Genomic DNA, 25,869 nt, shown 5'->3' on the forward strand with positions numbered 1-25,869 from the left:
ATTGTTCTGATATAACCTGAAGGATGCTTCAAAAGGTTAGAGTGGCAAATTCCACAAGGAATGGCTGTAGCAATGTGGGTAAAGTATTTTGCTGCCTGAAAATAAATAAATAAATAAATAAATAAATAAATGTTTTAAAGAAAATAGAGCAAGAAAAAGCTTTTTGGAGAAAACTGCCACAAACTTATAAGAGTTTTGCCTGTCTGAATTCAAAATACAGCCCTGCTCAGCCTATCTATTGAAAGACAATGCTACAAAAAAATCCAGCTTTTGTGAGAGTATTCAGAAGACAAATCTGAGAGTATTCAGAAGACAAATCTGATTGATTTGTCAGCAGTTCCTTACTGTTCTGCAGTTCCAATAGCATACAATATGAGAATCAAATATTAATAACTTTGTTTCTCAGGAATGCTTCTGTAATGTAAGGAGGTGCCTCCCGTGAACCTGTTGCTTAAAACGATTGTGATTTTTCATCTTAGATGAGCTCTGAAAGCCAGCACCACTGAGCCAGAGGAGAGCAGCTTTTGCAACTCCTTCAAGTCATTCAGAAGAAACAAAGCAGAGGCAGCATTTGGTGATTTGAGTCACTGAAGAGCACAATCTCTAATTGTTCTGCTTTTTAGAAGGTGCTTTGGTTCACACCATCACTCCTGGCAGCACAGCATCACACGAGGGCATCATTGCACTGTAAACACACGGCAAGGAAACAGCCACTTCTCAAAGTACTCGCTGTCCTCTCAGACAAATGGAGAAAACAGATGAAACAAAGGCGGGAACTTCCCTAAAAGCTCAGTTGTTATCTAAGGAAAGAGACAGCCATGGAGATGGTGGACCTATTTAATAGCACTTCCCAATAATTTCTTCCTCCCTCCCAGTCAGCATCCCCCTCCTGATTGTAATTCATTTTCAGTGGAGGACCATATTGGTTTGAGCAGCTCCCTGCTGCTTTCTCACAGATTTCTTCATGGTGTCTTTGTGAAAATCAATGCTACAACACTTTCCAGATGTCACTGGTTTGAGGCACTCATTTTTGCAGGCTAAGACAGACAGGATACCCCCCAGCTCACCTGCATTCATCTCCTGCAGCAAAACCCTTCAGCATGTGCTTAACTTCCACCAGGCACTCAGTTCCTGGTGACATCAAGGGGACTTGCACTAGTGCTTCACTGATGGCAGAGCCCCAGAGATGCACTAAAAGTTTAGGGCTGCTCAAATGCCTGGCTGGTGCACATCCCAAAGCTTCTCCAAGCTATTTAATGAAAAATCAACATAAACACAAACCTCTGTGTTCTCCTACCCAGAAAATCAGGTTAGAAAATTTTAATATAAACGATTTGTTTTCTATCGTTATTTTTATATGTGAATCCTTGCTATTACTACGTGTGAATCATCAAGCAGGCAAACAGGCTACGGGTGCTCTGACACACCATTTAAATTTAAATTTTGGGAGCATGTTTCCTTGTCAGTCATTAAAATGACATGGGGGTTACACATATTTTGATACAAAATATGAAAATCACATAAACAAAGGCAGAATTTTAGGATAAGGTTTATATATATATATATTTGTATATATATATACACACACACACACACTCTCTTGGCATCCTTCCACAAAGTGTTTTTGCTTGAGGGAAAATGCCCTAGTGCTGAGTTCAAGATCATTCCAACTGAACAAACACCTCAGCAAAAGTAACACCACAAGTCTGAAATTAAGTTCGAGGTGTGCTACAGCACTGTAAGCTCCCTGCAGAGAGGATCTGACAGAACTGCAGCCATAGTGTTACCAGGGAAATTCTCAAGTGAAAATTCAATGGGATTTGGACAGCCAGGTCATCAAACATCCCCTGGAAAATTTCACCCTTTTAATTGATCATTCCTCAAATCAGATGCACATCTAGCTTTATAGTGAAACAGAAATGTGACAGCACATATGCTTGGGAAGGGGGAGAGAAAGGAAAAGGCACTAATCTGCAAGCCAAAATAATATTTAATATTACAATTTATTGCTTCCACTCCACTTGATTTTTTGGGCTGGCAATCAAGTCAGAAGGATTTACATTATCAGAGGACCTGGCCCTCATTTTTCTTCTGAATTGTCTTTATTGGCTGCATGTCAAAATAAATATGTCTTGGGCATTTGACAGGGCAAAGAGCCAAGATTGCAGGTTCATGGAATTTTTTTGTTTGTTTGTGATTTGTTAGTTAGTTTTCTTAAGCTTCTTTTGGAAAGGTTTAGTGGTATTTATCTACTGGAAGCAAGTGGGCAGGGCTTACAAGAGCAGCTTTGTTCAGCAGGCTTTGGTGTCAGGGAGGCTTGCTGCCTTATTTGAGCACCTCTCCTTTGTGTAAGGGATTTGTTATTTGTTTGTTGTCAAGATGCCTCCGGGCATTAGCCCCCACTTCTTATAAAGAGATTATTTTTCTATTATTTTTCATGCTGTTCCCCTTCAGCAGTTTCAGCTGCTGTAATACTCGAGGATGTTCCGACAGGCAGATGGATAATGCAGGGACACTGAAAGAATTTAACATCGTGCCTTCAGATTTGCTTTCCTGACATTATTTTCCTTTGAAGTGGCTTCTCAGTCCCTAGATACTGACTGCCCTCTCCTTGCCCTCTCTTAGTGCCTACTTGATCTCTTCTTTAATACAATTTTTTAAGTGCTGCAGCTTTGCTTGTGTCCACATGGCCCCATACTCCTATTACCAGATCCTGAAAAATAAAGAAGGATCAAGAAGCCTACCCCTTCTGGCAGGATTGACCCTGGAAAATGAAAAGCCTCTTGGCATTTTAATGGAAGTCATAAGGACTTTATTTTCCCCAGAACAGCTAATTTTCTTCTTGAGCCACTTACCTGGGAACCGACCCAGTTTCAGCACCCAGGTCCAATTCCTGTGCCGGATCACATAGCCCTTCACAAACCCCAGTGTGTCTGGTCTTTAAAATGGGAGAGAGAAGTCTCTCTGGACAGGAAGTTTAATTTGGAAATAAACCCCAAGTCAGCAATACGGGAGATACCATTAGGGTAATTTCAAGGCAAGAGTATGGGGAAGAACAGGCAGACAGGGGAAAAATTAATATTACAAGGTCCTATTTCACATCTCAGCAGGCACAAGGTATGAACTTGACAGGTTTGTCCTCTGAGCAGCTGAAGGAGCGAATCCCATGCACGAAGCATGAGTTCCAATGGCATAAGGCATTTGCAAGCTGTCAAAAAAACCCCAGCACTAAATTCAAGCTGTTCTGATTCACTGGTACATGACTATAGAAATAGTGAGTCTGGCACCTTTCAGCTTTCTTCAGGATTGCAGCTCTAAAACGACGATGTCTGGAAAAACATCAACAGCTTTCAGCTTGCTAAGGCAGAAACATTTCACACAAGACTTTTTAACACATTTGAGAAATAAATAAAATTTAAGTGCTACATGCCTCTGGATCCAGTACAGCTTCCTGGTTTATACTGAACTGGTGTGGACTGGCATCTCATTACCAATTTCAAGGAAACCACACTCATCTGTCAGCTGAGAATTGGACATAACCCCTTTATCACTGGCCATAACCAAGTTTTAGGACGTATCTCAGAAGTTAAAGAAAATGCAATATCAGCAGGTTTACACAGGGCAGATAAATAAAAGCCTAAAGGAGGTGATGGGTAATAACTTGCACAAAGGGGTAGTTGAGGTGCATGAAGAAGAAACATCGGATTACTTCACAAAAATCAGACAGTAACTCCATCCAAAAAGAAAGTTATCTTGAGATACTGCACTAAAGCTAGTGATAAATGTGCTGATAACCCAATACTTAGCTTTGTGTCACCACTGTAAATCAGAGGCAATTTCTCAGAAGTCTGAATGTTGTTCTTTCTTAGTCCATCTTCAGCTCAGGGTTCTCAGCTCTAATGGCAAGAACAAAATTTATAGTCCAGAACTTTGAGTTGATTCTTATGCTAGATGGGAGCTTGTCTCCAAGAGGTTAGGCTCACATATTTCTTACTCTCACAGATGCTTGAAAGCTTTTAAGGAAGTCTGAGATTGACAGAAAGCAGAACAAGATGTAGCCTAGGACTTGGGGAAGAGATAAGAATCAAATTTTAAACACTTTATAATCTTTGTCGTGCAAATTCTTCCTTCTGGAAAGGTTCTGTATTTCTTCACTACCTGACCAATATTTTAGAGTCCTCAGATACTTGTTTTCATATTTATTTATGAAAACATATATATTTATCCATGAACAAAAGTCACTGAGCCCAGGGCTCTCCCACCAGCCCAACACATGGCCCTCGCACAACAGAAACTCCACTTCAGGGCTCAGTGGTGCAGGACACAATAGAAAACTTTTCCTTTGGATCCAGATACTTTAGGGCTTTTCAACACAAAAGATAATTAAGTGCAGTTAATTGATAGATATCAAAATGAATGTGTATAATTAAACAAACATAGTGAGCTACTGTGAAATCTCTAATTGAGGTGGAATTCTCTTTACAAGGCAGATCTGGGTTAGCAATCTAAGGCAACTGCACACAGATGTTCCCTTCACACTTTGAATTGATTCACTCTTTCTGAATCAAATCAGCAAGACATTAGTTTCTTTGACATCTTCACTGAAAGGATGTGTCAAATTCTGAAAACACTTTGAAATTTGTCACAGACATGTAAGTGAGAGAAGTGATTTAGTCTTCAGTGTTGACATGAATAAGTAGTTTAGTGGCACCCTTTTGAAACACTGAAGTGAAACACTGAACAGTGAAACGCATTTATGTCGGCTGGAGGAGCAATCTAAAGCAATCTGAAACTGGAGTTGGTAAACACAGAGACAACAGACAAGAAGGAAAACAGCCTCACTGAGAGGTTTGGAACAAAGGCACAGAAAAGCCTTTCACACTTTTGTCAACCTACTGCATCCATATAGCATTTTTTTAAAAAATAAAATTAAACCCCCATGACTAACAAGAGTCAGCACTGACCATGGCTGCCCAGGTGTCCTGACAGCAGCTCACACACCTGACCAGACCAACTGGGCTGGAGATTCTGTCCACAGCAGCTGCTTACAAGTGTGTTAATGTATTACTGAAAGGTTCACCTGGAAAGCAAGGCAACACTAGGCTCTGATTTAGATCTCATCACTGAAACCAAAGACGTGGATCTGTTTAACAGGCTCACATCAGCTGTACAACCACCTTGTCCCGTTTGCAAATGACCAGGAAGCACAAGACACTCGTGATAACCAGCTCTGTTCACATATCTGAATCATTCCATTAGCTTTTTCCCCTTTGTGGGAAAAAAAACAGTGAAGATGACACAGTACATGCTGAGAAAATCCATCTAATGACTTTATGGATACCCCATGCTGAGAGAACAGGTAGATTGAGCCCAAGGTTTATATTACAGCCTGACACGGATATTTCAAGCAGCCTTTTCTAGCTCACCCATTGCCTTTCTAACCCTTTCTGAAACTGGCTGAGTTACAGCAACGAAGGCTGCCACTGTGTGGTCAGTTTTTTCTGCATTCAGGTAAACACAATACACTTTTTGTTCTCTATGCCCTCGCCTCAAAGGGGAAACTGAGAAGCAAGTTGGTTCATCTTGATCTAGTGATGATCAGGATGCAGGATCCTGGATGCAGGAACAAATTTAAGCTTAACGTGTGTTTCTCCAACACCAGCACATTCCACTCTACCATTGAATGAATAAACTCTAATGTATCTCCACATAGAGGCAAAGATGAGACAGAAACACAGGTAGGTGTGAATAAAGCAAAGAGAGAAGGACTGGAAAAAAACCTGATTAATTTTTCTTCTGTATAATAGGGATTATTGAAAAGCATTTTTCAATAGAGAAAAAACAAATTACAGAATGAATCAATGTCTGAAATCTGTCCCATTTCAGAAGAGAAAAACAAATGCATATTTTAAATTACATTGATAATGTGTTCTTTCTTCTCATAAAATTGATTTGCGCAGTATTAAATATGTAATTAAAATACAACCACTGAATAGTTTCCCTGGAGGACTGGGAATCAGGCAGGACAGGAGGGCAGAACCGAGGCTCAAACAGCTCCAGCTCCACAGCTTTTCACCTGGCCTTAATCCCTGGCAGTTTTCACATTCTGAATCACTGAGATATTCTGTCCATGCAGGACACAGCTAAAATTTGCGCCTCTGTGATAATTTCTCTTCTGGTCCAAGCCCACGAGGCCAAGAGACATAGTGCAATAAACAAATGTTAATGTGGCTTATTCTTGCCAGTTAATTAATAGTTCTTCTCAGAAACCATTTAGTAAATTATTTGGATGATGCATAGTGCTTTGAAGGCATTCTGCAGTTACTAATAGCACCATTCTCCCTTCTTATTCCACAGCTGGTTTTATTAATAGAATCTTTTCATGGATGAGGGCTGATCTGCAAGAATATTCACCAAAATAACACCCAGAAATATGCTCCATATAGGTTGTTCTGAATCCCTAACCTCTTAAGAAGCACAGCTGTTTTAGGAAGCCATCAGTTTGCTGGCTGAAGCTGAAGAGGAGGATTGCTTTCAGGAGCTCAGAGTCTGACATTCCTGTGTGAGAAGGTGCTTGCTGTGACTTTCTAACTTTCCAAAAGAGTTCCTAACAAGGAAAAATTCACCTGCTCCATCCCTTATTGAACTCTACCAAGTCTAATGGGCTCTCCTGATTCATTTTCACTTAATTGGCTCTAAGATGCTACCTCATTATTAGTTCAGCTGCAGGCATTCACACCATCTTGGAAAGGTAAATTGGCCCTAAAACCAGAGAATTACTCTTTTAATTAGGTTGGATTGATCAGAAAGGCTACAAAGATCACCTGCATTAACTACAAATCAGCACATGTACCCTGCCTAGAGTCAGGGAGTGACAAATGACCACAGAGGCCTCGTCTTGTAGCACCCAGCAGTGTGAGACCAAGCTATGGGATGTTCAGTAAGGCCATCCATCCAAGGGGCCACAGACTGCAACCAGGCTCAGATGAAATTTGTTATTGTAATGAACTGAACCTTCTCAAAGTAGCAGATGCCAGGAGGGAAGGATGTTATATGGATTTCCAATACCAGCCAAACAGCCTCAATCTTGGAGCCAAAATTCTGTCACTCTGATGCTCCGTGGAGTGTCTTGTTTATGGACTTTCATTACTTACTCGGCTTTGTAAACCACTCATTCCAGAGCTCCCCGTGGTATCAGCAGCTTATCATCACTTGCCATCAGCTGTTGCACATTATGTACATTAGTAAAGTTCCCCACAGAAACGCAGAATAACAGAAGCACTTTGGTTTATTTTCCCCAGCAAGAAGAAAAATAAAATCAAGATTTCCGCAGAAATAAGCTCCCGAATATATAATAATTAATAACAAGGCACTAAATGTTTCTGTGCCAAATGAGAGAGTGGGCAATGAAAAGCTCTTCGTTATGCTGGTGCCTGGCTGACCTAATACACACTCTGGGAGGGATTTTAAAAATTGCCTAGTGCTCCTGTTAGTGTCCTTTTTCAATGACAGCCGTTTCACAGTTGCTCAGGTGATCTTAAGGATTCTCCCCTTTTAGCACCCAACCTCTGCCATCAGACAGCTCTCAGTAAGAGCTGAAACACGTATTAGGGCACACAGAAGACACTGCTGTTGGGATGGTGCCAAAATGTATTTTAAGAAGATTCCTGTTGCTTTATTAATTTCAAATTCCATTGAAAAAACAGACCTTAGTTACAATACAGACACCCCTGCTCGCAAAAGCCCATAAAGCAATCTTGGTTGTATGCAAAACATCTGTACTCTGTGTGCTGCTACGGCTATAAATCTGTATTATGCTCCTCTGCACACCAGTATTTATCTTTGTTGTTTAGTGCACCTCCGCACGCTGGAGAATTCATTAGGAAAACGACACAGTCATGCAATGTGGCTATAAATTAGTGCGCTGCTGCCTGCAGAAATGCTACTGGTTTTGCGTGGCACTCCCAGATTTGCATGTTTGCCAGTTAGCTTAACCATAATACCATCATGTACATCAAAAAATATCCTCAAGAGTTGAGTCTGCAGCCCAGCTAAAGGTACATTCTGGCAGAATGTGAAGCCTTCGCAGAATGCCAGCGAGGAAAAAGGCAAAAAGGCCCCAAAAACCAATCAGTGGCTTAAAAAATGGGGGGAAAAAAAAAAAAAAAACAAAAAAACAAAAAAAAAAAAAAAAGAAGGACACTCTTACACTCAAGGGAAAGGAAGGAAGCCCATGCAGGAAGACAGGAAAATCCAAGGAGGAACACCTGCTTACATGCCTTGGTTTGTGCTCTGCATGGGCTGTAGCTGCCTTGGCATTTCCACTGTGGCAGGGACACCCCGTCTGTCGTCACTCGGCTACAAAAGCTGCGAGTTGGCTTTGACTCGTTGGCAATCAATTATTGCAGGAGAGCCAATTGATCACATATCATGATTAGCCAGATAATTTGCTTCATATTTCCATTAACGAGCCCAACGGGCGTGATTAATTGCCGCAGGGGGTAGAATTTCAGCCTGGCTAGTGGGGAACCTGCTTTGTAATATTGTGAATCCCATTACTGTTAATGGAAATTTAACAGCCAAATCCCTCCGTGGATCACTTAGAAAAAATTACCCCTTAAGGTTAAAGGGGATTTCATTAATATTATTCCAGGATGCTCTGATTTAAAAGTACTGTAAGTCTTTAGTGTCACACAGAAATATGCATCCCACTGTTTTTTGAATATCCCTCATTATTTTATCTATCACTTTACCCTTCTCAAATGGAATTTCAAAACACAGTTCAGCCTATTTACATGCAAGGCACATTAAGGGTAAATTTTCTAAAAGTTATTCAAGGAGATTTATCTGCTAAATTCCTATTAATATTAATGGAATTGCCCAGCCACATTGCTAGACACTACTGTGAAAACGAACCCCAACAACAATTTATCAGTTTCCTTGGTTCTTGGTGCCTACATATAGCAGAACTTACACCACATTCCAGCCCAGGTTTGGGCTGGAAATCTGGACACCACGTTGTCACAGCTAATGACATCTAATGCTTCATCTGGCACTAGTCTGAGATGTAGACAGAGTCTTATAAATTACTGTCTGGAGCCAACACACGGATGTCACTTGAACCTAGCTAAAGGATGTGTAGAAAAGTGTTAAGTTGTCACTCTAGAGTGCCTTACTGACTGTCAATCACTAAGAAACACCGGTGACAGAGTGCTCCTATTGGGCAGTCAAGCTGATAGAAAGTTAAGTTCCTCTGAAACACAAGGCTTATGCTCTCCAGAAGCCAAAGCCCATTAAGACAGACACCCAAAGGAGTCAGCTCCTCAATACACATGAATCAAAAGCAAAATTGCAAACATTAGACAGCCTGTCTCAGACTGATGACAGCACTCCTTTAGCCTGGATTGGGCCATTTGAATGTCAGCAGTGTTGCAGTGTGTGCATGGGCTCACTCATTTAACCTCCACCATGACCACTCAGGGAAAACACAGTCTTGTGTTCAAAATCATGTGGCATTGAACATCCACAGGAACTGCTCCCTCAGACACCCTCCAGTAACATTTTACTGATGCAAACCAAGAGAAATCCACAGGTGATTGTTTAAAAAAAAAGTAAATAGGTACTTTGATGGTTTAGTTCAAAGTGAGAGAAATGACTGGCTGGATCAAAATTCATAAGCTGGCCAGCCATAGCTTGATGCCACCACAGCCAAATTACTGGAAAACCCCCTGATTAGTTTGGGAATACTCATGCACATAACCTGAAACATCCAAATTAATCAACTAAATCAACCTGTCTATGGTATCAAGCAGTTATTAGCATTAAAACCATCCCTAAAAGAATTCGCCTGCCCTGGATATGAAGAGGGATGCACCTAGACCAAATGTCCAGGATTTAATGATACATGGCACTGTAAGAATTTAAACTTTGTTTTCTGTTCCGCTTCTACACGCCACAATAGTTTTTGTACTAAAATATAATATTGTACCATAATATGTGTCCATATTATGCGATCTGCTCCTTGTGAAGTGTGGGGCCTCAAGGTCTGTTTTCATCAAGTGGGAGAAATGCAGCATTGGATTCTCATTAGCGTGAGATAATTCCAAGCTACTTTGTCCAACTACCTGAGGGGAACGAGTGGATAAAAAAAAAGAAGGCAGCATCAAAAAACAAGCAGCCACACAGAGAAAGAGAGACCAAAGCAGCAGAAGAGACAAATCAAGGCAAGAGATTCCAGAGGTATAAGGGGTACAAGCAAACAAACCTTAGAATAGGATTCATTCTCGAGACCTTGAGGGTTCCAGAGACTTTTCCCTGTGCATCTGAGTCCAGCCCTCCTTTGACTCATTAATCAGGTTCTATTTACATTCACCTCTGTGTTCATTTCCTGAGGTCACTGTTTCAAAATTTTCTTTTAAACACAAAACATCACTAGAAGTCTTTACTCCACTATCTTTATACAGTCTGAGGGGATGTCAAAAGAAAACTCTATGATCAACAAAGGCTAATTTCCCTACAAAACATAAGCCTCTTCTACTTTTCCTCTGAATTAATTTCTGTTCAAACTAAAACATCTCCTTTACATTCTCACTTCATGTAACAGACAGGACACCTGGTTAGTTTTTCTTGCAATTAAAAAGGCATCTATATTTTTCTGCCCTGAGTAATAGGTTTTCCCTTCCTTATCCAGTCTAGGCTTCTCCTATTAAGCAAGAAACTCTTCAAACCTCTAATGCTTCTCTTACTTTGAACATCCATTGTGAAAGACATTTATGAGCTTTCCTGGGAGTTGCTAAGGTACTTAAGAGGTCTGGTGTCCACAGCAGCACTGAGCTCATAAGTCACTGGCACAGCCAGAGGAGAATGTGGAACATTAAGGCCTGGTGGAGCTGAGCCAGGAAAGGTGGAGGGAGGGATTGGAGAGTGATGAAATAGAATGAGATACGTTGGCAAGAGCAGGAGACAGAAGGTGGAGAAAAAGTCTAAAGACTTGCCAGAAAGAAAGGATTTAAGGCTGAGAGAAAAGCTGAACCAAGGTGGGAAAATCGTATGAATTTTCAGCACTGCCCTTGGACAGCTCAGGATGATTTGGTCCTGGCCATTCGTCTCATACACTTTAGTGGCTCATCCCCACAAAACACTTCCTTTGTTGCCAGCTCCATGTGCAAAATGTGAAAGATATCCAAACCTCCAAGACTGCCTTGGAGAGGATTTAATGAGTGCTGCTTGCATACCACACCTGCCTGCCAGGGCTGAAAACTGAGCAAAGTCAAACACGTCCCTCCCTCTGAATCTCATTTTCGTGGTTGCCAAGCTGGTGCCTGTCACACAACCAGCATGGTTACATCTACACCTTCCTTAGCCCTGCTGGGTTCTGTATGCTGAAACACCACCAGGCAGAACTGACAGCAGATCCGTGTTTACTCCAGAGACTGTTGTGAAAGCATCAAGAGATAAATAGGGATGCGGCTGACAGTCAGCCCTTCACATCTAGGCTCTACAAAAAAACGTCAGTGCCCCACGAGGTATGCAGAATGACAAAATTCTGTGTAAAGATCTAAAAAAGCTATCTTAGTAAGTGCAAGAATTTGCTGTATTTTAATGTAGAAACTGCCTCTGACATTTGACATGACAGGAAATGTTGCTATAGTAAGATGGACAACAGGGCTATACCCAATTAAAACAGGCAGAGCGAATGGAAAAGGAGAAAAAGTAAGTTATAGCACACGGGCAATCACTGCATCTTCCCAAAGAGATACTGAATAGGGATTAATGAGGAAAGAGAGAAATGAACAACATTTCCCTCAGCAATTATTTTTGCTGTGCTTCCTGCTAGAGACAACCACGAGTAATCTGTACAGATGAAAGCACCTACAATGCTACTGAGCACAGAATGACACCAGCCTGGGTCTGGATGCAGCTTTCCAAAATCACTTCCCGCTTCTGCTGCAGCCCAGAGAACGCCTCAGCACAACTCCAGAGGCAAAACACATTGACCCTCAAGTTAACATACGGCCTAGGGAGGAGATGGGAAGGAGAAGGCAAGTTAAAGTTGGGAAGTTAATGGACTGACTCAGTTTATACCAGGCCTGGCTTAACATTGCGGGTGCTGAGGGCTTGGCTCCATGATCTATTATCCACAACTCCAGCCCCTGCAGGGATGGGCCAGGTTCATTTCAAGCAGCTGGTACTACCACAGGTAGTTTCCAAACTGACTTGACCAAGACTCCACCTCTTTTCTCAGGAGGTTCCTGGCAAAGCTTGGTTTGACACAGAATCAGAGTCATGCCCTCAGATCAGAAAAATAATGGATATTATGAGTGGAAACAGGGAAGTGCTTTTGTAGGAATGTAAAAAATATCCTTAATAATCTCTGCAGCCTTTTTGACTGAAGATCGTTCGACTCTTATGAGCAAATCCCTCCACATCCCATTTGGCATGTGTTCAAGAAGCCCCAGTTCTAGCAATATTAATGCTTCTCACTTATCTATTTACTTCAACAGCTTTTTTTTCCTGCAGTTCCTAAGTCTGGCACAATACTTCCCTGTCCCTCAAAACATAATCTTCATTCTCCTCCCTATCGCTTTGTAAACACTTTTTTTCCTCTAATACCAGTAATCAGAAAAGCACACATTTTGAGGCTTGGAGACACCTGCCTGCATTGGCTAATCTTCCCAGAGCTCCTCTGTGATTCTTAAAATCCTTCTTGCTAGGCAATTTGCTTCTTCCCACTCAGCACCACGGCTGACCCCCCTTTCTGTCATACACCCCATTTTCTCATCACTGTTCTTAACACCCTCCTTAGCCCTGTGTGTGCAGGATATCACCCACCTGGTGAAGATCTTGTGATAGGAAAGGTCCTTTCTCTTTCCTAGCCTTTTCTGTCTTGATCTCTGTCTACGCCACCTTATTTTTATATTTAAAAAGGCATTTCTATACAAGTAAAAATACTTTTTAGTAACTCCTTCTGTTCTAACACTATACATGCATAGAAGATGTATCAGTTCATTAGAGCACCTAAAAATTTGGCACATAAACAGCAGATTTGTAATTGTCTCTTTTAGATTATTCATATGGTATTGATTATGTGCATTAAAGGGACAATTTATGTACAAAACTGGTGGCTGTATATTTATAGTTAAGACAATGGAGCTATGCAAAACATTCACAATGAAAAATTAAAATCTACTGAATTTAGACTCAGTTCTGTTTTCATTTTGTAAAATTGATTGAGGCAAACCCTAAGTTTCTCTCTTTAATTCTCTTGCTACAAAATATAGCACATCCATACCTTTCTGCTTTTGGAGAGAAAAATGCTTCTGCATTTGAAATTGTGCATTTCAGATTAACTGTACTATGAAACTCAGTGTCTCGGCATAAATCCAAGTATTTCACAGAAGCCCTCGTGAGGAAGAATGGCCCAAAAGGAGCACCAGTCCTTGATCTCTACTCACATATAAATATGTGTACACAGACTTATATACACAAACAAACAGATGAGGAGACAGAATGTGTGCACGATGCTGCAGAAAGAGGGCATGCTTAATTAAAGGATATCAGTAAAAGAATGAGTCTAAATGTCTGTGACAAAAAGTCTGTCTTTGTGATGTGTCTGATATGGGAGAGGATCAATGTTTCATTGTAGATTTAAGAAAACTGAAAGTTCTTAGGTGAAGATACATGAAATAGGATCAAAAACCTCCACCCTATCCTCAAATTCTTTTCACATGCTCATTCAGCAATCAACAAAATAGAAAAGCTTCTTATTAAAAATAAAATTAACTGGTGATTGGCATTGCTAATATGTATGCATAAGAGGGAAATGAAGCATCCCAGTTACGTTTCACAATAAATCATAGAAAAAGTGAGCATGTCCTCTGTGTCATGTGAGTTTCTCTAAATATCATCATTGGTTTCTAAGTAAAAAGACCCTGCAAAGCCAAGATCTGACATGCAGAAGTGAAGCTGTGGTTTGACAGTGTTCAGCACGGTATCAAGAGCCACTTCCAATGCCATCTACTTCTGTTTTACTGCAGTTAGAGACCCGATTGGTGTTTGTCCCCTCTTGGGAGCCAGAAGCCCTGAGCCCAGGCTCTTTTAACACCCCTGGAAGGGTGGGGAGGGCAGTGGGTGGGACAGGCACCAGAGCTCTCCTGCTTCACAACACACAGAAACCCAAACTCCTCCTGATAAAGGAAATCAATACGACAGTCGGAGACGTGCCCTGGCTTGGCACAGAATCTCAAATGAACAAAAGGCCTCCTCCTGCCTGGAGATCACCCCCCGAGCACTGTATCAATGCTCACCTCATTTAATGCAAGCATCTGCAGAGGGTATTTTCCCCTCCAGGCCTTCCATGTCCTTCTCTAACATTTACTGCTTGAGATCAGTAGTCTATACAATTTATCGCACCTGTCAAGGCTAATTTATTCATGCGATCTGGCAGTAATCAAAAAGACTGAGATCGATGTGCCAGCAAACCCTGACATTTATTCATATTTCAAAGTCCTATTTGACCTTGAACTGCAGCTAACTGGAGCTGAACTGTCAGCAGCTCTCTGAGGCTCGCGGGGTCTGGCGGATCAGCGCCTCTCGGCTAAAGGCGTGACGTCAGGGCAGCAGACATCGCTGGGACCAGGAGCAGGAAAGGCTGAGCCACAGACAGAGGGGTAGGGGATACAGCTCCCTTCCCAGCTCAGTGGTCACAGACCCACCAGCCAGCCCAGCACGTGCACCAGCGCAGCTGATGCCTTAAGATTTTAGCTTCTATATTTTTCAAATCCTATACTACATCTCTGCTTAGCTCCAAACTCCATACAAAGTGTAGTTAATTGTCTTCACATTTTGGTCTGACAAAACAATCCCTCTGTGATCCAAGGAGAGCCTCAGGCCTCGAAAAGTGTAAACAAAAGTGAACTGGGGGAGGAGAAATCTGGGGGAATGTGACTTCATTACCTGAAGCTGTAATTGGAGGATTAATGCCTGATAGGCAAATAGACCAAACTTAAAACTGTCTGAAAAACTCATGACTATTGTCCATCTTGAGCGTAGCCTCTACAAGGCTTTTGGCTGCCCAGGGTGCACCTATTGAAGGCCTTTGATGAATGTCCACTTTATCCTCTAGACTCTGCCTGGCCTCTGTTCTAGGTAGCCATTCCAAGGCATCACAGACTGCACATTCCTGCAGCACAAGTGCCCGGGAGCCAATGGATTTCCTGACAAGGGGCAAGAAGGGTGAGGGAAGGGAGTGGAGAAGGAACATGACGTGTGTGTGCACAGGCAGGATACTCCACACTGTCCAGAAACTCTGCAAGCCACCAGGAACCTGCCAGCACAACGGGGTAACACCAGCTGGAAACAGGAATAGGAAAAGCAGATCTCAAGAGGATTGCTTTGCTCTCACACCCCTACTCAGACCCAGAAATAAGGAGTCACTCATTCCTTCCAAAGCCCATCACCCATGTCCTTTCTTCACTCAATCAGGCCCTGAAGGAACATAGGAATTTCAAGTGCAGTTCTTATAATGTATGCAGGTGCTGTAACCTCCAGTAATCATTTCAGGTTTTGAATTCAGGGCAATTAGTAGAGAAATACAATAACATTTGCTTTAAATAGTTTCAGCCTGTCTCTGCCCTCAGATGACTCTCAGACATCCCATGAGGACATCTTCAGAGCCTTGTGCCTCAGTTTCCCCTTAGTTTAATTAAACCAAACTCATTTACCTGCTTCCTCAGAGCGTGCCTGGAGTTACAGACAGGACCTGCTCCGAGGTTTATTGAATCATTTGCTTTTCTTCTGATAGGAAGACATTTGTGCAAATGACATTTTCTCAGAGACACAGAGGAAATCTAAGTGGCATTTTAGGTAGAAATATTCAGCTACAGTTTTACTAAAACCCGAGAATAAAATATTTTACCACAGTCAAAACACTTGACTATGTGATATGCAGTTGCACCCAAAACAGATTTTGCAAATGTATTTTGTTGCTTCTCTGGGTTCTCCTTGGCTGCGTTTCTCATGCTATAAATTCTGTATGTCATATTAAATATGATTTTCCAGTGAGACCTACTTTTTCTAAGCCTAGAATACAAATAGAAATGACAGTTATGCCATTTTGTGTTTGTTTTCCCTCTCTTTTAAATAGCTAACACCTTTCCATTATGCTGAAAGAAAGCTACCAATGGAAAGCAATTGGCATTTTGACCAATATATTTTTGTGCACATTAAATATATGTCTAACACTGCCATTAAATCTAATCTGATGTTCATGGAAGAGAAACAATGACATATGACAATGCAGAGGGAATTTATCTTTGTGAATCTAGACTGGCTGCAAGCAGTGAAACCACACACAGAGCTGTGCTACAATAAACATGCCAATAAAACATTTCTGCCAACCCGTTTCCCTATTTTTCCTGGGTAGAAAAGTTAAGAATATAATGAAATTTTGTGGTCATTAATATTTTAATGAAGTTTTTTTTTCCTGTCTGTCCTTAGCCAGACAAGGATCTGGTTCCCAGTTCCGTGCCCTGTTCTGGCTCCTCTAAGAGGAGGTGCCAGGTCTCACTCCTCTGGGAGCTCTGAGGGAGAAGCACCAAGTGCACCTCTCACTGCTGCCTTCTACAGAAAATGCTCTTTCAAGCACAGTGTTAAGCTGCCTTTTATCCATGTGTTACACACAATGCAGGTAATGATAAATTTGGCACCAAGGAGTGGACCTTTGTCCGACAACACGGCTACATGCGTTATTCCTTCCCTGCTCCTCAGCTCAGAGGTACCTGTCACGCAGGTCAGCTCAACATGCTCTGCCTTATCCAGGTGACACTAGTGCAAGGATAATTATTAGTCAGTTAGAGACTTCTTTGCCAGACCAAAAAAGGTACAGCTAAAACGTGTCATATTACCTCGCAAAGTCTTCCAGGCAGAATTAAAACAAAGCCAAGCAAACCTAGGCCCCACAACTCTTAACCCTCCAAACCTGTAACTCTCAAAGATCAGCTCTGTTACCCTCATGCTCCCTTGACAAAAAAACTTGCACTTGCCAGTGGGGATGACTGATGTGTTTAACATCATAAATAATAAACACCATAAATAATAACCTGAACACTCCTGCAAGGGTAACACCTCAGCTGTACATTTCAACATCTACAACCCCACCTCCAGACCTGCACTCAAGCTTGGAGAAGCTTGGCAGCTCAGCCCTAAGGCTGAAAAGCGCTTTCCAAAATGAGGTCATTTACCTGGAGGTACCTGGGGAAACCAACACAACCCCACATTAGCCCTGGTCCCTGCCAAGGGAAGCAGTTTGGGCTGTGACCCACACATCCACCGGCTGCTCCTCCAGAACTCACCCAGGCTGCTGGTCGGGGTTGGGGATGACCACACAAGACACTGCTCCAAGCCAAATTTTTACTCCAACAGCAGGAACCTGGGTTGAAAGGACTCCTCCCATCCTAATGGCCCCTTATATTTCCCAGAGATTCCTGATTAAACCTCTCATCCCCCCAAAATGAGAACCAACTGGGAAGTTACTCAAAAAGTCAGTCAGGAAAGGGGCCTCCCCTCTCTTGGGGAGCAGCTGGTATCCTGGATCACTTTCACATCTTGGTTTTTTGCATGGAAAAAGGAGTTTTTTCCACTTCCCACACAACTGGTTTTTCATTTTGTTTAAGAGTTCTGAGAGAGATTCAAAATGGTTTCAGAAAAACTCAAAGGAATCTTTTGCCAGGTGTGTTAGGACCAAGCTAAAGACCAACAGTTGGGCACCTCTGGGTACAAAACAGGCCAAGCCAGGCTTTCAGTAATCAGCATCAAAATTTAGAGTTCTGCAGACCATTTGGAGGTCTGGATGAGCTGTTATTTTGCAACACAAAATATGTATCAGAAAGTTTCTGAACAGCTGTAGCTCATCTCTAGTGTTTGGTTCAGACTCATCATTAGGCAAGTGAAACCTATTTCAATCTCAACACACTCCTCTTCATTTTCCCCCTCTCTCTCTCTCTCATTCAGTTCACACTTGCCTCTGAAGAGGAGCAAGTGTTAGATTTAGATCAAACCCGCAGGAAAGTGGCTGAGAAGAAAGTGGCGAAGACTAAGGAAGCATTTTCTTTCCTCAGTCCTTTTGCTGTTGATCTCTTTCTGAAATTTCCAGCCCTGTGCTTTGATAATGTCCTGGTACATGAAAGAGTTTGTAACATAAAATGTTACACTCGATGGAGCACGATGTGATATTGGAGCCAAATGGCCAGATGCTCTTTCCTGAGCTATTTCCAATGCTCCCACTTTAGAGAGTGTTTTTAAGGGTACTCACAAGCTCCAGTCCTGTGGTGCACTGGTAATTTCATGGTAGAGCACCACTGTGCTGTGTTCTGATGAAACCATTGTTTCTCATGCTAGGTTAAAGTTATCCTCAATTTAATAAAAAGAAAAATAATGAAGAAAATAAGAGAGAAAAGAGAACAGCATGGTTCAAAGAACTTGCAGACAGGTAGGGATTTGGGTTCTGTCCCCAAACCCAGGATCCTACATCCTATTAAAAGTACAATTAAGACTATATTAATAATCTGATTTCTTAATGCTTGGCTCTCCAAGCTTAGAATTCTTTCACCTTAGGAAATACCTATACAACTGCTAAATTGAACTGGAGATGGAAAAAGGGGACAGCTTTACTTATATACTTTATCTGGAGGGCGAGACCTGGGAGATTTATCACTGAGATCTTTGCAGCCTAAGCACTGGGGCAACTTCCAATAACAGCAGATTACATCACTTACTGGGATCTTGCTTAGGCAGCGTAGAACTGCTCAGAAACGTTTTAATAGCATTTAACTTCATGCTGAAAATGCTGATTTATTGCACTCCAGTGTGAATAGGCATGTCTAAGGACAGAGCACACCACTTTTTAAGATGTCAGCAGCTGTGTGGCTTTGTTAACCCTATTTAAGTGATTAAACGTCTTTGAATTAAAAGGCTTTAATACTTTTAATTCAAAACTGAATTAATTTATACTAAAAAATTACAGCTTGGGAAAGATCAAAATAAAAATGAAGTATTTTCAGATTCACCATAATAAGAGACTTTGATTAACCTCTATTTTTGTACAATTTTCACTTGTATTTTACCACAGCAGGTGTGAAAAAATGCTGGAATTTTGAGTAACTCACCAGAACTGAGTTTCTATTTAGCTCTAAGACTAGGGACCTGACCTCATGAATCACACAGAGCAAAAAGGATTGTCCAGAATTCAGAATTAAAGTTTGCTATACATAAACCTTGTGACATTTTTATTACAGCACACCAGTCTGGAATCTGCATTTAAAACACTGACTGCTCAAAGGAATCTAAATCTCTTTAGCTAAAGGTAATAAAATGAGGTCAAAAATTCACTACTCAACAATATTCCATTAGCATTTCTGCTCAGAAAAAATGTAGTTCGTCTATTTTTAAAGAAAGTAAAGGCAGGGCATATAACATAAGTTTGGAAAGTATAATGATTTGCTTGTGTATAGAAGTCCATTAGGTAATGAGCTTCACTTCCTCGTAAAGAGATTTTGGTGCATCTGCATCATGGTTTTTTGTGGTTTTTTTTTTTTTTTACAGTACACACAGTACTTGTGGAAGCCAGAGGTGGGACTGCATTTCTGTTTACACAAGCCATGGTTTCAGCTTGTCTCCATCACCAACTGAATCACAACACCAGAGAGCACACGGGCTCTGAGCTGGATCCCGGCTGGGGTCAGCCCTTTTCAATTCTGAGGAGCTCTGTGTTTCCAGAGACATTCCTCTGACAGTGGCCACAAAACTGGCTGAAACTACCTGGCACACACCTGCTGATGCTGACACTGTTACTGAGAATAAAGCAGTCTGATGCTGGTCATAAAAGAAAAGGAGTTTTACTTGCAGTTATCAACGTGGTGACTTTTTTTTTTTTTTTAATTTAATTTGTTTGGATTCTTAATGGTGGAAGCAGAATTTAATTTCTGCTAGAGCATCCTTTAAAATAAATGCTTGATCTCTTCCCACCCACCATTACAGCTGATGGGCACAAAGTAAAAAGAACAGCAATTCATTCAACTTATCACTGGAGCACCAGAGGAAGCGAGGGATCTTTAGTGCAATGATTAATGACTCACTATAAAAAGATGCATCATAAACTGCTTGTATTAGGTTAAATCATAAACTAGGCTTTTAATGTTTATATGATCCTTTCTAAATAATTAAGTGTTTCTGTAGCTCCCACTAGGACTGGAACTCACATGACACTTGCAAACCACGCAGTTGCTTACAGGGTCCTAATTTGGGACCCTCACTTAAAGGGATCCCTGCCTTCCTCCACATCCAAGCACTCTTGAATTTCTCTTCCTATTGGGACATCTCTCTGTACTACAGGTCAGAGACACCATTTGATGTTCAGGAGCAGCAAAGATGATCTACCCTGAATTTAGGGTGTCTTCTTCAGCCTGTGCTCGTGAAGGGCAACTCTCGCACAGGGGAGTCAGCCAAGACTGGATGCTGTAATTTCCTGTGTTTAGGTGCTAATAATAACAACTCCCATCAGTTTCAGTAGATGGTTGGAGAACAGTGAGAGAATAGCCCCATTTATCCTAACAGAATTCCCCTGATTCATCCAGCTTGTGGTGAAACTGCCACCTTTATAAAATATCGTACAAGGTGACATTATGTAAGCGTCCATCTATTTCCTTATTATCACAAGCCTGCAGATGAGTCCATCTCCCTTTAATTTCCCAGAACAGCTGGTGTTTTTTCCTCAACCAAACCAGAATCTCCCTCTCTTGGCAAGCAGACATTGGCTCCAGTGTGAAGTCACCCCATCAGGAGAATGTTGCAGCTCTAACCACCGTGAAGTTTACACAAAATATGAGTCTAAAAAATAGCTGCAGAGTCCTGAATATTTTCAGTAGGCATAGTAGGTAGCCCCAGTCTGCTGCTGCACTGCTTATTCATATTCAACACAGAAAATCACTTAGGTTAATTATTTAAATATTTCCATCTATGGAATTTAGAAAAGGGCAAAGCCACCTGTGGAACACCCAAGATCATGATTTCTTAATAAACAATAGATTTCATGGGAATTAGCTGGGTTATCAAAGAATATCCTCCCAAATCAGCTCATTAGTTTCACTGAGTTTCCCTATTTCACTTTATTAAAACAATTTAAACAAGGGTTCACTAGATGCAATGTAATCTATTTCAGGCACTCCAAGCCTAATCCCTTTCCCGCTTGCCAGTAACATGATAATAGTTTGCAAAAAAGTTTAAAAAGGATTATTGTTACGGCTATTCCAAATAGGTTCTGTTTTCAGCCAAGCACGTACCACCACTTTCCCTTCATCTTATTATTTATTATTTTATTAGCTTTGGTTCTTTACTTATTCATTCATTTGTTCCTTCCTTTTTCTATCTTTCATTGCTTCACACAAGCAGTCACACATGGCCAACAGCATCCCTCTGTGCACATGGGGGGATATCCCAAACCAAAATATCCCTGCATGGGGCACTGCACCAGGCCTTAGGAAAGAAGTGATTTTTTGGCAATTTACTTGAAAGTTAAAAACCCCCAACTTGTTAAATTCACAGTGGTTTTATAAATAGCCTAGAGAGAAGGGAGAAGGCTCCTGTGCATTTTCACGCTGTTAGTTTCTGACAGCTCTGAAAGACACACAGGAGGGGATCACACATAGGATTTGCAAATTAGGAGGCAGACACTTGGATATTACTTACATGATGGATCCAGGCTGGAAACATGGAGTAACAGACCTGTGCTATGGACACAGAGCCTATTTCACAACAAACTCATACTCTTGTACTTTGATAAAACCTTTTCTAAATAGTAGGGTTAGCTTTTCTTATAGGGAAAAAAAAAAATAAAAATAAAACCAACCCCAACCAAAATAAACCCCGAAGAAAGAGAGCTGTTTTCTAGATCCAAGGTTTCTGCAGGCTTTAACAGGTTCCCTATCCCTGAAAACCCACCCTTGCTCACCTCAAATCCTTGTCTCTTCAAGCAAGTGCCATTTCATAATCCTATTAAAACCTTTGCCTCTGTTTACCAGGAGCCTTAATCGTACTCAGCAAATTCTCCTGGTCTAAGGAAGAGCGACAGCTTTCAGATTTCTTAGGAGGCTTATTCATCAACCACGCCAGAGTTTTGCCAGAGTGCTCAATCTATTCTGGGAGCAGCCATGTGGAAAAAGTTTCAAACAGCTCAAAGCCCTGCACAATGATAAAGGAAAGCTCACACAATCCTGGTAATAGCCTGACCCTCTTAAGGAAAATTGGATGATTTGTGGTAGCAGTTTTTCTGTCCCCTATGTGAATTCTGAACCTTAGAGTATAAGCAGTATATTCACACAGTCCCGTTGCAAACCCCATCCTTCTTGCAATGCTGGAATAACAAATACACACCCATATGTGAAAATAAACTCTTGCTGCAGTGACCTTCCTCCTCAGTCTAATGGTGTGAAGAAGTTTGTAGCCATTTTAGGGAAAAAAAAGGAGCCAGATAAAGAATGGACTAATTTGATGTTCAATGTTTCACCATGTGCAGAATATGTGCTTTAATGAGCACATTACATGCACCAGGGACATGTTACTGGGAAGCAGGGGATAAGGAGTAAAGGGAAAATAATTAAACAGTCAGCTTTATAATGAGGAACCTCTGTTCATGCAACATTAAGCAATCTAATTTTCAAATGCTAAGCAAAGACATGTTCCTTGGGCTTCAGGAGGACTTTGTGGCAGACACCACCTTGAAAACAAGGGCAAGGGATCACGGATATCAAAACTCCTTTAGGTCCAGGCCACAGGGACTGATGCTTTTCCAAAGTCATCTGTCCACACTTCACACTGACCTCTCCAACAGGACTGAATACAGGATTGCACCCCTTAGTTCTTACTCTATAAGGAGGATCCTTACAGTTGTAAAATATCCCAGCATTCATAATGTGTGTATGATAAACATTACAACTGATTTCTACCAGCCTGGCCTTGGTTTTCTGTAGGTATTGCATCTGTTAGACCCCAAATGTACAACCTGAGCTAAGGGCAGAGAGCACTGTGGAGGCTTAGAGTGGCTGTTTGCACGAGGAAAGCTACTGGGAAAGGGAAAACCCTTTCTCATTGGGTTCAGACACTGGCAGGATGAGCCAACAAAGCATATTCCTGACTGTTATCAGCTCTCTCAAGGCTTGCAAGGCCAGGAACACTCATTTACTGGCACTATCACTTCCAGATAGTGTTGCAGCATCAATTAAAGCTCCCCAGCACTCTTTGCACACGGGCACTGCACAAGGTCTCTTCTTTGTTACTCACTCTCATGCCTAATTCGATGTTTTCTCCTCCATAGACCTCCATGCCAGGGTCAAGCAGGCCAATCTCACCAAAATACTCTCGGTCCACCACAAAAGAGCATCCGATCATGGCTGGTGTCCTGCACGGAGAGATTAAAGCAAAAAATTCAGCCATCGATTAGCTATTACAGACCCCACCCCGTAACAAATTTATACAGATTAAACAGTTCTTAATCTTCAAGTTTACATTCTAAATTTACTTATTAGCATCAATCACAGGGCACTTCATGTCTGAAAGGAATCCCAGTACTTCTCTATTTGGTGCTGTAATTTTTGAAGACTTTCTATTGAATCATTCTCTAGTTAGAAGTTGTTTTGAAGCTCTACAAAAACCACACAGGGTCCTGGAAACTCCTGGCTGGGCACTTCCATCCTCTGTTGATGCATGTATTTATACACCAGGATCTTTGCATTTATAAATTCATTTGATAAAATGCATCTTCCTGATTATATTTCCTAGAGCCAAGCCTGGGAACAGATTTGCCTAAAAGAGCTGAGAGCTCTCCTGTACACAGGATGAGACATATCCTATATACACCTTGATTTCACATCTTGTACCACTGAAAATCGTATCAGGCTAACAAGGAATGAATTTCGTCTAGGAATTAAAATAAAAGAAGTACACAACCAAGGTAAGGAAATCGCAATGAAATAAGCAACCTTTGCCATGAAATAAGCCTTGGAGGGATTATTTCAGGTGTATTTTTTAAGTTTTACCCATGATAAAAGAGGGAAGGAGATGGGGGTAAGAAACACACCACTTTTTTCACTTGCCTTTTCATGTATTTAAAGCTAAACACACAGGCTTCATTGGATCAAGCTATCACTGCTCTGCAACACTGAGATGCTCATTTGGGCTCAGACTCATTCTTTTTCCGGCCCTACCTCCCCCACAAAAATCCTCTGGAGGCAGCTCCTTACAGGAGTAGGATGCTCCCATGAGGACATCTCCTCCCTTTCTAATGAGGAATGGTGCTGCCAGGCTTTGCAAACTGCTCCCAGGTGCTGGAATCTGTCTCTCTGGGGGATGGATTTCTGCAGCTGTAGGCTCTGTCCATTAAAACATGGAGTTGTTAATTGAACGGGGGTGGGCAATACATTTTAGATGCAACTACATAATCATCACTCACAGACGAATGCCACTGAGGACTGTCTTTGCAACTCCCTCTCCCCCTTCTAGGGTTTATTTCTTCTCATTATATATATATTCAAATATAGACTTCACAAGCCTTCACAGATTTTCAGGAAAAAAAAAGTTTTCAGGAGTGAGCAACAACAGCAAAACAGTGACAGAAGGAACCACATCCAGCTTTTATAATTTTATGCTGGACTACAGTGTCACATATTGCAAACACTTTTCAAAAAGCATGCTTGAAAAAAAGCTCAAGGCCCTCCCTTGGCATTAAAACTGGGCTTTTCCAGTATCTGAAATACTCCAGTACATTCACCACTTTTAGTGCAGTGTAGCAGACTTATCTTGAAAGCTAGAAATGGCCACAGGAGCAAAAGCAGCTGTGTTAGCTGCTCTTGCCCACTGCTCGCTGCCCAAGTGAGAAGGTGATGCCCTCAGCACTTCCCACCTTCAAAGCACAACGTATTTACCTGCTTTATAGAAAGCAACATTTTCCCTTAATCATGCACTCTCTAGTAAAACAGAGACACTTCCAGAAGGAGAAAACAGCAACTGGAAGTGCACTATTTCTTACCAACACCTTGAAGGTGTTGTGAAACTTAATTGATCTGTGGACTATTCTTTGACACAATGGAGGATGTTATAAGCATGAATTATAATCATCAGCAGCACTCAAAGGATAATGTGGGAAACACAGCAGAATGGGTTTTGCAGCTAAAAGCTTAAAATGCTGCCCAGAATTGTATTGATTCTGCACTGGAGAAAGATACAGCAGTCAGTTTGGGGGAATTACCTGATGGTGCTGCTGTAGCAAGGGAGACATGAGAGAAACATTGCTCTGGGTAATGCCCTGGGACAGGCAGGAAGCACAGAGAGGGTTTTGGTGGTGAACTCTCCCTCCCTGCCTGCCTGTGGCAGCAGGAGGAGAGACCCTGTGAGTGGAGGGCAGTGCCCACCAAGGGATGGGGCACAGGGAACAGAGGGCACATGTGCCAGGGAAGAAAGGCATTTCCTGCAGGTGTGAGTCAGGGCTATTTTGTGTCAGTGAGATCCCCAGGAGCACAGCTCTGTTGGTAAAATTCCAGCAGGTGCTGACACCCATTTCTCCAGCCAGGTGCATCCCCCTCCTTCCCCTTACTGAAGGGAGATGCCTGGGGGCTTCATCAAGAACCAGTGAAGAAAAAGGGATGGGGACTAAGCTGCACGTGATACAGTCAGCCTTCCTCTGCCTTATGCATCTTTCTCTCCTGCCTTAAGGTCAGCATATATTTTTATATATATTTATACATATACATAATGTGCACAATGCAATCAGGTCACATTTGAAATGGTTTCCAGAGCAGCCAACTGCAATTTTCAGGAAAACTG

The 25,869-nt window shown here is 41.7% G+C and overlaps 1 protein-coding gene across 6 annotated transcripts in view; it reads right to left on the reverse strand.

The window, feature by feature from the left end:
- Positions 1-25,869, reverse strand: part of GALNT9 (polypeptide N-acetylgalactosaminyltransferase 9) — a 251,345-nt gene that overhangs the window by 39,008 nt on the left and 186,468 nt on the right. For 5 of the 6 annotated variants that reach the window (XM_040081034.1, XM_040081033.1, XM_040081031.2 and 2 more), the window contains one exon: positions 23,332-23,449. In XM_040081034.1, the coding sequence (XP_039936968.1) occupies positions 23,332-23,449 (118 nt within the window). Of the gene's footprint in view, positions 1-17,351; positions 17,438-23,331; positions 23,450-25,869 lie in introns of those variants that run through there. The other variant, XM_040081036.1, reaches the window with a different exon arrangement.

This window comes from Hirundo rustica, chromosome 17 (assembly GCF_015227805.2).
Source record: "Hirundo rustica isolate bHirRus1 chromosome 17, bHirRus1.pri.v3, whole genome shotgun sequence".
Classification (NCBI taxonomy): domain Eukaryota; kingdom Metazoa; phylum Chordata; class Aves; order Passeriformes; family Hirundinidae; genus Hirundo; species Hirundo rustica.